Source organism: Trachymyrmex cornetzi, unplaced genomic scaffold, assembly GCF_001594075.2.
Source record: "Trachymyrmex cornetzi isolate Tcor2-1 unplaced genomic scaffold, Tcor1.1 scaffold936, whole genome shotgun sequence".
NCBI classification, from domain to species: Eukaryota; Metazoa; Arthropoda; class Insecta; order Hymenoptera; family Formicidae; genus Trachymyrmex; species Trachymyrmex cornetzi.
This window is the reverse complement of record NW_017300285.1, coordinates 1-11,710: the sequence shown is the minus strand read 5'-3', so window position 1 is coordinate 11,710 and position 11,710 is coordinate 1. Positions and strand designations below refer to the sequence as shown.

The following is an 11,710-nucleotide window of genomic DNA, read 5'->3' as shown; positions in this document are numbered from 1 at the left end:
CCAAGGAACTGTAAACTATGAAAAATGCTATTAAAACTGCCAGTATTTTTGTCATATTAATAAAATGTCATGCTCTAATTTTACGGTATTAATATTTAAAAAATGATAGTTCTAGTAACATTTTTCATATTAGATGTACGAATTAATTCGGTGCCTTTATCGATGACTTTATCGAATTAAAATCGCCAAGTTTCTTCCGCGAGGGCATTCGTCAGTTGCTCGAAAGATAGTATAAAGTCATCAAAAACAATAGAGACTATTTCGAACATTAAATGTGTACTTGTCTTTGTGTGAGTAACTTTGAATTATGAAAAAGACACCGAATTAATTTGTACACTTTTATATAGAGTAGGTAGTCCAATAGTGAACCAGAAGTACACTATGAACCATTGCGATATTTCATAAATGCGACGTTATCAGATTGTGCTGTTATCATGCAGCGACTCGCATTTAAACCCCTCCTCGGTTCCCCAGTCAACTGGCAGATCGCGTCAAGGATCATGTAATGTCACATTTAAAAAATTTTGGGTTGCAAAGTAAGTTTTTTTCGTAAGTTTTACACATTTTTTATGTTTTTGTTGTTATGCCTATCATTTTTTTTGATTGTGCAATAGTTTTTTGTACACATTTGACTTTATTATTCTATAAGCTTCTATAACTTTTTCTGTTATATTATTTTACCACATTTTTTTTTATTTAGGAGATTATCGTGGAAAAGGTTAGTCTACAATGAATCATTTTGACGTAGTGAACAATGAACCATGGTATATTGTAGACCACATAACCTTTTTTACAATAACCTTCAAAATAATAATTCATTGTAATAGTTATTTAGAATACAACCCCTCCCCCATTTAAAATCTCAATAAAAATATACTCATTTGACGCGTTTTCATTCAAAACGAAAGAAAAACGCGGTGGTCGGTCTTGTGAATCCTCACCACCTTATCTATTTTATAAATAAACATTTTAAAATATAGCAAAACTAAAATAATCTCAACAGTTCGCAGTATAAAACATGTAGTTTATTATTAAAAATAGCATGATTCATTGTGTACACACCCCTTGTACACAATGAACCACTTCCCGATTTTTTAAATAATCGAAATTGTGGCTAAATTTAAAAAATAACTTAAAATTTTTGTTTTGTTTTTGTTTTTATTGTTTACAGTATGTAGCCAACTAAATTCATGAACTGTATGCCAAAACTCAGATCTTCAATTCAATAATTAAAAGAGATATAAGCCTCTGAAATTCACATGGTTCATTGTTGGACCACTTACCCTATAGTTCTACAGTTCTTTATAAAAATAAAAAAGAATTCCGCATTTTTTATATTAAACAAAAACAAAATTAAAAATATGATGCCCTAACTTCGCTAATCTCGATTGATAACAAAATTGAAAATTAGTTATTCTTTTTACATTGTTGCAGAACGCGATGACGATCGCTGATGACGTGCCATATATCCCTTGTAAGCGAAAGCTGATAACTGTGACAAAGGAACAATGTGTTCTAGCAGAACAGCAGCAAAGAGGCTTTACATCATTTCAACAGCTTTTCTCAGGACGCAGCAGTCATTCGTATAATTTGAAACGTATCAACATTGAATTGAAAAATATTTATGACAATTCGAACATACAGATTGCTCCAGGACATGACAGGAGGGATCGCCAACAGAATAAGGACAAGTATGAATTAAAGACCAGCCAATTAGAGTCGAGTACTTTATGTACCACAAACGGATAACGTTAACTAGCTGCTCCACTGTACCAATTTTTTTTCTGAGAATAGGCGTTTATTATCAATTGTTTCCTCTTTAATAAAAAGACTCTTTCTTTTTTATTAAAATTTTATTCTCACAATACGAATAGCACGTAATAAGTCCGAGCGCTGTCAATCATCGCTGCGCAATGACATTACGACACAAGGTATGATACAATGAGATTTGTACACTAAATCGATGATAGATACCTAGTAGTAGTGCGTACGTGCATGTATATATGCGTGTGTCGTGTACGTGTTCATATATTCACGTCATACAAATAAAATGGCATAGAAAAATATGTACGCTCCGCTGTATGGCCCCACATGAATCGTATGGCTTACGTCCTAAATTCCTACGTTTTTCGTATTCCCACGGGATAATCATTGCAGTCTCCACGCAATTTCTGCTCTTTATTTCGTTTCTGCTGTTTGTCGAAATGGATGGTTGAAAGTACTCCCAATTGCGACGATACTTCAAAAAAAAAGATCTTCATTTCCTTTTCCGTAAAAACAAATTTTTGATCTCTTATTGTCTTGTTATACGATCTCACTTATTGTCGCATTTTCGTTACAAAAAAGGAGAGAAACTGCATTCAAATGCTCATCTCCCATTTGCCTTTTATTTTACGTAGTATAAAAAGTAGCTATGGTACGAGGTAGTAATCTTGAAGATCATATCTATTTCCAAACATTGATATTTTTTTTTTATTTGTGTGTTCCTTGGAATGAAGTCGTTTTTGACTCCGATTATATCCGTAGGAACTCGAAAGCACGCTGATACCATTAATTATGCATCTACTTTGTGTAAAATTTATTTATTTACTCAGGAATCTTGGATCGCGTTCACGTTCTCATGAGGCGGCATGCTTCTTGCCCGAGGATGAATGAACGAATTTTTAGGATAATCTACGACGACCGCCTGTTTCTTATCGCGGAATTATTAATAAAAATTTGCTATACAATCACTTTTGCTATACAATTGTTTGTATTACAGCAAACTATAACACGAATATAAAAAAAGGTTCATTAAATGTGAACTATATATATAATTACTACAAAATGTTGTTTGCATTACAACAAACTACAAGACGAATATATAAAAAAACTATCGATAAAATATCAATTATATATATTATTACAAAATAGATCTAGAAGAAATAGAAAAAAATGATATTCTTTAAAAATATTGCGTGTTTTGTGTCCGCGTTGATCTAATTGCAAGTTGAAAGCGTTTCAACTACAGAATTTTTCCGAATTCCGTCCATAAACTCCGCGTGTAAAGATCCTCGAGACGCTCAAGAACATATCTTTCTCGCAAAAAAATCTCGCTGAAAAGTGCACGATTAGTTTGAACGTTTCGTCTGTATCTGGATTTTCTCGAGAGAAAAGTAAAGCAATCGTCGCATGATTTTCCTGTCTGATCGTTGTTCATCATCCTCGGGGAAGCTTACCCGCCGCACATTCACCATCCTATAGTCCCATTACAGAGATCCTTGTAAACCGATTCCGCTATCACGCCATGACTCTGACTGTGGCTGTTCAGAAACCTCGATTTGTTGCACGTCGTCGACGGTCTCTTCTGACCGACGTAGTTGGCGTCGAAGCTATGCTTCGCGTTTAATCTGCTGCCTTGTCCGCGCGCCGCATTTGTAAAACAATTGTTGGTCACAGTATCCACGGGGAACGATTTGTTGACGAAGTTGTCCCTATCGCGGCAAGAGGTCCGATTCCGCACTTGAGGTTGCTGTTGAGTCAGCAATGGCACCTGATTGAAATAGTTACGGATGGCCTGCGACTGTTGGCCGATACATGGCGATTCTGGACTGCTAACTCCCGTGGTCCTAACGTCCATGGTCCTGACGACAGTTTTTGCAACGTTGCTGGGTTGTTTAATTGTATTCGGACTGTCGCTGATCCTGATCAGCTTCGTCGGCATCTTTTTAGACCAATGATTGTCGCCACGACAATTAGCAGATGCCGAGGTGAAGGGCCTTGGTGCCTGTGTAAGGATCTGTTGCCTGCTGACTCTTCGCGGTTTGGTACGTTGTGCTATTGCTGTTAATTGGTTTGATCGGCCTCTGACGCCGTACTGAAATTGAAGAAATTCCATAAGCACGATGAAATATCGATACGAATGTATGCAGTAGCGTGAATTGATTTTGATGTATGGCTATCAACAAATTCGACAAAAATGCAGAGAACATATATGATGAAAACTGAAGTTCATCATCATCATCATATACTTTATTGCAATGTATAAAATTTATACATAACAAATGGCAAGACATCAGCAGAACTGCTGTTACAAATCGGCCAGTAAGACGATTAAACAAGATTAAACACACTAGATATAAATGAACATAAGCACGCAAAATAATAAAAACAAAAAAACAAAAAATAAAACATAACCAAAAATAAACCTATTCAGAATTTTTAACAATAAAATAACATTTGCATTACATTATAACATTTGCATAGTATTTTCTTTATATTACATGTGCATCCTCATCACAATGTCGCGAGAGACGCAATGAAATCCGCAGCGGAAGAACGAAAAGAAGTCTGGGAAGGAGAGTCTTTAACGAAGGATGGGAGCATATTAAAGTATTTAACCGAAGTATAGAAAAAAGCTGCACAGAATTTGGCAGAGCGATGAGAGGGGACTGATAGGAGATTGTGGAAGCGGGTGTCTGGGGGGTTTGAGGAGAAATGAAGTTTGGAATTAAAATGCAGGAGACACTACGCAGGTAAGGAAGGGTATCGGATCTAAGGAGACAGAACGTGTAAGACAACATAAATGAGTTACATAAGTTCGATTGTGTACTATACAACTTGAAGAAAAATGCAAAAATAAGCAAATTTATTAGAATATTTATAATTTCATTGGTCAACACTAGTAAATTTGCTTTTGTAATTTTAACCAGCTGTATATGATGCACAATTAAACTCCTGAGGATGATTTAACCCTGTGATAATGAAACGCATCATTAATTATTACATCAAATACGATAAAAGAAAGCCAAAAACAGTCAAATTTGGATGTTTCAAATAATACATTATATAAATACATAGGCTACGTTCCATTTCATGCATGATGCGCATGCTACATTATTTATTCTGATTATTCACCGAATGTTAAACAAGGATAAATGATGCATTATGCACATCATGCGTGAAACGGAACGCAGCCATAATAAAGAAAGGCTCAAAATAATTCAAATAAAACAAAATATAATCAGAAGAGCTACAAGCCAAAACAGAACAAATATTAATGTACATATGATACAGTTGACATTAAGTAAAATAAAAGTAAAAACAAAATAAAAATATGTCTACATCAAACTAACATTTCGACCACCTTCGGATCATTTTCAAAGTTAATACATTATATATTCTTATATATTAAATTAATTTATTTCAGATATAAGACACTCTTCCTGGAAAATTAAGAGGTCCCATGTTTGAATCCTGGCTGAGGTAATATTTTTCGCAATGAGTTTCTTACTTTCTTTTTATCTATTCTAATTTAGCGTTTCAGAATAATTGTGTTGAAACCGAAAGTTTTTCGGTTTTCAATCATATCTGAAATAAATTAATTTAATATAAGAATATATAATGTATTGTTTGAAACATCCAAATTTTATTGTTCTTGGTTTTCTTTATTGTATTTGATGTATTCACACATACGGTCGTGCTTAAAATTCTTAAATGTTTCGTTTATTACTTTATCGTTATTCAAAATTTATTTTCTTGTCGGGATAAAGAATTACCTAAACTATATCATTTATGCGGCACTTGCTATTACGGCGGGGTTAAGAGTTTACTCTCAAACGTGTGTATAGCGTGCATAAATTAATGTCGAATGCAATCTGCTAGGTGATGCATAAAATGAGTGGTTACAGTACCTACTAAACGCAAATCCCACACGACATGCAGCCTGTAATAACAAAATTTACCATTTACCTTTCCGTGATAAGATGACTCTTAACAAGGAGGCGACAGAGCAAACATGGAGGAGTGTGAGATAAACAAGAAAATAATCTTATACTCACCATGGTCATCTGATCTGATTGAATGGAACGCTGGGATTTCGACAGCTGCTGCTGATTAAAGTAGAAGCAACTTTTGGCCGCTGTTGGGGGTATGTTTCCGTTCGTCAAATTACATCCGTACTGTGTCGCCACGTTTCTAACTGTTAATTTATCGCAAATGCAGTAATTGAAATTTCTTGGAGATCAATATAATCTGGATGAGTTTAATTTCCGATGTTATAGACACGCTCGTCAATTAATCTCCATGCTTACCATAAAATTGAAATATTATTAGTGTAAGATTTTTACCATTATGCCGGGTGTTTGATAAGGTCTCCTGTGGCGGATCTACGGGATTGTTCATCGTCTGTGTTCTTGTAACGCCTCGCGGAGTATTATCACTCTGAGACGGCCTGATTGTCTTTTTGCTTGGCAATGACGAGCACGCTGAAAAGGAAATAGTTTATAGAAAAATAAACTAAAAATTAATAACATTAATAATATTAAAATGCTTGTCAATTTAATTTGTGATATTACTCTAACTTTGGTTTAGAGAACTGTGTTTCAAGATTGACAAATAATCAACGTATAGTTTGCTTGAACTGGAAATTATATAAATTTACAAGAAATATTATTAGGTACGAAAAACTGTTTTGATCGAATATAGCGTTTTCCGCCCATGTATGTTTAGAAATTAATAGAATGAAATTGTAGTAGCTGAAAAAATCTCATTTAATACATTCCTCTCACCGATAATCGTGTCACCTTGGCCGATCACCGGGTTACTGCTACTATTCCTGGTTTCCTTTCTAATGCTTTCAGACAATCGCCGCAGCCTGGATTTTGACCTATAAAAATACGAAAAAAAAAGAAAAAAATCGTTATAAACTATATAAATATCTTTATTAAAAGTATTTTTATTAAAAGTATTTTTATAAAAAAAATAGAGATACCTAATTACATCTTATTTTAATAATGCAACACAATCGTTGAGTAAAGCAATAATCGCTGACTGCGTGAATAAATATATGCTCACATATTTTTATGTTTCCGATGTTTTTCGTCCATCATCGCATAGAGCTTATTTCTATATTCGTCGACTGAGAGTTGCACATCGTCACTCAACAATGGTATGACACTGGAGCCTCTTTCCGGTTCGTTTCCTCTCCTGTGAAAACTGTTGAAAAGGGAATTTTAAATATATATACTAATTTACTTTATTTACATAATATATCAAATATTTTAAATATAATTCAGATATTGCAGTAAAAATTAAAAAAAATGATTGTTTTTTTCTCTACACACGCACGAATAATAAATTATAAACATTGATTGTGAGCGAACAACAATTGAATTAAAGGAAATCTATGGATGATCTCAAAGAGAATAGAAATTTAATTTAATCAAACACAAAATAAATTTAATTTAAAATTTTTCTATACTTTCTACGAAGTTACATTATTATAAATATGTACTCACTCGGCGACATATGGATGCTCTAATGCTTCGACTGCCGTAAGTCGTTGTGTGGGGTTGAAGACTATTAAATTGCTGATAAGGTCCAAAGCTTTCTCTGACACTTCTGGCAACAAATCTTTTAAAGTTCTTCTGGGTCTGTTGGGTGTTTTTTCCAATAAATTAGTTCCATAACCGGCGCTGACCGATATTAGATCTGAAAAAATTATTGGAAAGTTATTGGGATTAATTTTTTGTCTTTTCTTTTTTCTTCATTTTATTAAACAGTTGAGAAAAGAATTACCTTCGTCTGTCGGTGGAGGCAAAGTTACCATTATTCTCTCAACTTGGTTTATCGTTGATGAACCGGGAAAGAGTGGCTTTCCAAGTAACATTTCGCCGAGAATGCAACCTAAAGACCACATATCTATCCCCTTTGTATATCTAGAAATATTTATATTGCCATGTGGATGATAGAATCCGATTCTTGCAATATCCAAACTTCGCGTATAAAAAAAATTCTAATTACCCAATTATACAGGGACGACATTAAATTCAAGCATTTATGATATAAAAGTTTGGAACAAATACATATAGATAAGCGTATTTTTTATAATATTAAATCCTATCACAAATTATTACAAATAAATTATATTTTTATAATATTGAACACTATTATTGAAGATCGTTTTTTATTTAAATTAATAATCATAAGTTTGCACAATAAAAATGCGAATAACTTTTTCCGAATAATTACTTTCTGAACAGAAGCAAGTCAAAATGATATTTCAGTTCTGTTACAATTACAAAATTTTAATATTGCATTTTATGTTCCATTTTAAACATGTACCTCTTTGAAGCTATCAGAATTTCTGGTGCGCGATACCATCGTGTAGCGACGTAATCCGTCAAAGTTGGATCATTTCCCGTCTCACCATCACCTTCGCCGATCTGCGTAACCGAGCGTGCCAGACCAAAATCCGCAATCTTACAATGGCATTGCGCATTTAAAAGAACATTGGACGGCTACAAAGAAAGAATAACGCAAATTCAACATAATGGAACAGTGTATTTTCTCCATCATGAACAAATACGACAAATTAAAAATTTGATATGAAAAAGGTAAAAAAATTAAAAAGATTTTACATAAAACCGAAAAAAGTATTCTTCAAATTTATGTGATTTAAAAGTTTATAATTAAAAATGAAATTAAAATTATATAAAATTTTCTAAAGATATTTTTTTAGTACAAATTAATTAATTAGAAATTAACTGGACTTTTGAAGCACACTTTTAAATTATAAGACTCACCTTCAAGTCTCGGTGGATAACATTGCCTGAGTGTATGTACTTGATCGCCTTAAAAAGTTGGTACATAATGAAGACCTTATGGATGTCCTTGAGGATGTTGCCCCGCTTAATGACGTTGTGGAGATCGGTTTCTGGGAAAATGGGCCGAAACGTGTTTCAGGCCAAAAGTCTGAGAATCGGCGCACATGGCGTGACCTTCGTATGCGTATGTGTGCGAATTCTTCTTCGGACCGGGTAAAACTCACCCATGTACTCGAAAACGAGGTAAATGTCCCGATCGTTGTCCGCCTTATGCAGTCCGATCAGCTTTATAATGTTCTCGTGATTGGCGAACGATAGTAAGAACATAATCTCGCGAAACGTACGCTGCGCATCCGTCTGATTTCTGAAGGCGTCAAAGATCTTCTTCACCGCGACGGTGTCCTTCCTTTTCTTTTCGATCGCCTTCCATACTATACCGTAAGCCTGTATAAAAAAGAAGAATTAAATACTGTCATTGTTATAGAAAATCTATAAAAAAAAATAAATTTTTTAACTATTATCCTCGCATATATTTCTTATTAAAATTATAATTACTCAATAAATCCTTAATAATATTTAAACAAATGTATATTTAATACAAATAAGGATTATATACAAAATTGTTTTATATATAACCGGTACGTTTTCTATTTCACTTTTACTTATTGGAATTATCTGTATGCCGTACAATAAGAATAAACAGTACTAAACACAATGTATAAGTTATTGCATAAATTTACGTTATTATGATGTAAATGAGATTGCAACCTATCATCAGATACAAATTACGTAAATAGACGTTTAACAAAAATTGACTTGCGGTACCACAATCCGTTTGCCATCGTTGCGACGGCGACGTTATCGATTGTCTTCAACTTTACTTTCTTGAGGTAGATAATCATGACGATTATTGACATCTTCAAAAGGAAAATGTTGAAAAACGTTGATATAATAAAAGTTTTTATCGTATAAATTTTATTTCGTGTACATCATATAATACCAATATACATACTACGATTTCATTTTCTTATCAAGGTTTTATTATCTTATGTTTTATTACGTCATTGTGTTTTATCTTATTGTTATCAAGATAGCAATAAGATTACATAACAAAATAATTTTAATAAAATTAAACTAAAAAATAATCAACAAAATATTACACATGAAGCAATTGTAGAAAAATTATTGAGATAAATTTGATAACAAAAAATCGGTTGGTTTCTGAAAAAAAATTTTTAAATATTAAATGACATTAAATATCGAATATATATATATATTTACTTTCAGTCAAACTGTATATATTTATCGTAATTAAAAATTTTATGTTTTTATCTGAAATAATTGTGAGCATCTTACAATTTCATATTTCTCCTATAATTTATATATTAACAAATAACATACGACGTAATATCTGAATAAAATACGGTATGACTTTTGACAAAATTACAATTAATTTAAACGAGCATATTTTACATGCTGTCAATCTACGTATTTTCATTTCGTATGGGGGATATAGGTGTACATTCGAAATTAATTCATCTCCACGATATGCGCAAAATTATCCTACATGCCAGGATAACGTTATTACCCCTTTGCCGAGACGTCGCACAATGTCGTATTGTTTGTTGATATGTGCATCAATCTCGGAGACCTTCTCCGTAGCCTTTTTCCCCGACATTATCGCAGCAGCGGCGCCGTCGACGGAACTCTCAGGTCGCTGAAGACGTGGTTCCGGAACGAGGGAGAGTCTTCGCACGTGAATCTTTCGGGCGGACACGGAGACAAGTGCGAGCCGTCGCGGTGCATTCACATCTTCGTATATCAAACGTGCGACGACTGCGACCCTCGATCGAGGAAATTTTTTTCACGCGACCCTCGACACGACAATGCGTACCTTTGTTTACGGAACTGATGGCAGTTGCCGAGGCGACCGTGTCCACGGTTGCCAGCGATGTCGCCTGCATAGACATATGTATATTAAGCCCATTCTATATAAGACGCGAAGCGCGCGCTTGTTATGTCTAATGACATATAAAAATAAATATAATTAAATTCTTCCCGAAACAAAGGATAGTTTTCAATATGTCTGTGTGGGATATTTATGTACACATTTAAAGAATTAACAATTAAATTGCAAAAGATATATACTATATATGTACATATACATATACAGGGTGATGCTTTTAACTTGAGACATTCAAATATCTCAAAAAATAAGCACACTACGAAAAAAATGTTAAGAATCAAAATTTCATCATTTCGAGGGGGACATACAATGACGTTAAAATCAGACCCCCCACCCCGCCCCCTGGGCGGTGAGGGGGGACAAGTTTTAAATCTTAAATGGGAACCCCTATTTTTTAGAGATGGTTGCTTTTGCCTACAAATCGATTGCCTACAGTACCTTTTGCCTACATCACTTTTGCCTACAGTTCGATTGCCTACATGTATTATTGCCTACAGCTCGATTGCCTACATGCGCTTTTGCACACATAAAAATTTTAGAAACGGAGTTACTTTTGCCTACATGTACTATTGCCTACATGTACTATTGCCTACAGTTCGATTGCCTACAGCTCGATTGCCTACATGCGCTTTTGCACACATAAAAATTTTAGAAACGGAGTTACTTTTGCCTACATGTACTATTGCCTACATGTACTATTGCCTACAGTTCGATTGCCTACAGCTCGATTGCCTACATGCGCTTTTGCACACAAATAAAAATTTTAGAAACGGAGTTACTTTTGCCTACATGTACTATTGCCTACAGCTCGATTGCAAACAGCTCGATTGCCTACAGCTCGATTGCCTACATGCGCTTTTGCACACAAATAAAAATTTTAGAAACGGAGTTACTTTTGCCTCCATGTACTATTGCCTACAGTTCGATTGCCTACAGCTCGATTGCCTACATGCGCTTTTGCACACAAATAAAAATTTTAGAAACGGAGTTACTTTCGCCTACATGTACTATTGCCTACATGTACTATTGCCTACATGTACTATTGCCTACAGTTCGATTGCCTACAGCTCGATTGCCTACATGCGCTTTTGCACACAAATAAAAATTTTAGAAACGGAGTTACTTTTGCCTACATGTACTATTGCCTACAGCTCGATTG

At 34.2% G+C, this 11,710-nt stretch overlaps 2 protein-coding genes across 6 annotated transcripts; one reads left to right on the top strand and one right to left on the bottom strand.

Moving 5' to 3' along the window:
• Positions 1–460: 460 nt before the first annotated feature.
• Positions 461–1,754, top strand: LOC108769721 (uncharacterized). Its single transcript, XM_018520860.1, has 2 exons — positions 461–536; positions 1,435–1,754. Exon 2 carries the CDS (start codon positions 1,441–1,443, stop codon positions 1,747–1,749), a length of 309 nt encoding a protein of 102 aa, XP_018376362.1. The 5' UTR covers positions 461–536; positions 1,435–1,440; the 3' UTR covers positions 1,750–1,754.
• A 1,206-nt stretch (positions 1,755–2,960) lies between these two features.
• LOC108769722 (Extracellularly regulated kinase 7) lies at positions 2,961–10,522 on the bottom strand. Of its 5 annotated transcripts, XM_018520863.1 has the most exons (12): positions 10,174–10,263; positions 8,810–9,029; positions 8,565–8,695; positions 8,104–8,279; positions 7,558–7,697; positions 7,278–7,470; positions 6,835–6,975; positions 6,549–6,646; positions 6,108–6,245; positions 5,820–5,959; positions 3,599–3,856; positions 2,961–3,511 (listed from the first exon to the last, which is right to left on the bottom strand). In XM_018520863.1, exons 1-12 carry the CDS (start codon positions 10,261–10,263, stop codon positions 3,230–3,232), a joined length of 2,007 nt encoding a protein of 668 aa, XP_018376365.1. In that variant the 3' UTR covers positions 2,961–3,229. The 5 variants fall into 5 exon arrangements, with proteins under 5 accessions (XP_018376365.1, XP_018376364.1, XP_018376363.1 ...); XM_018520862.1 differs by having other exon boundaries at positions 2,961–3,856; positions 6,564–6,646; positions 10,174–10,522; XM_018520861.1 differs by having other exon boundaries at positions 2,961–3,856.
• Between the last annotated feature and the right edge of the window lie 1,188 nt (positions 10,523–11,710).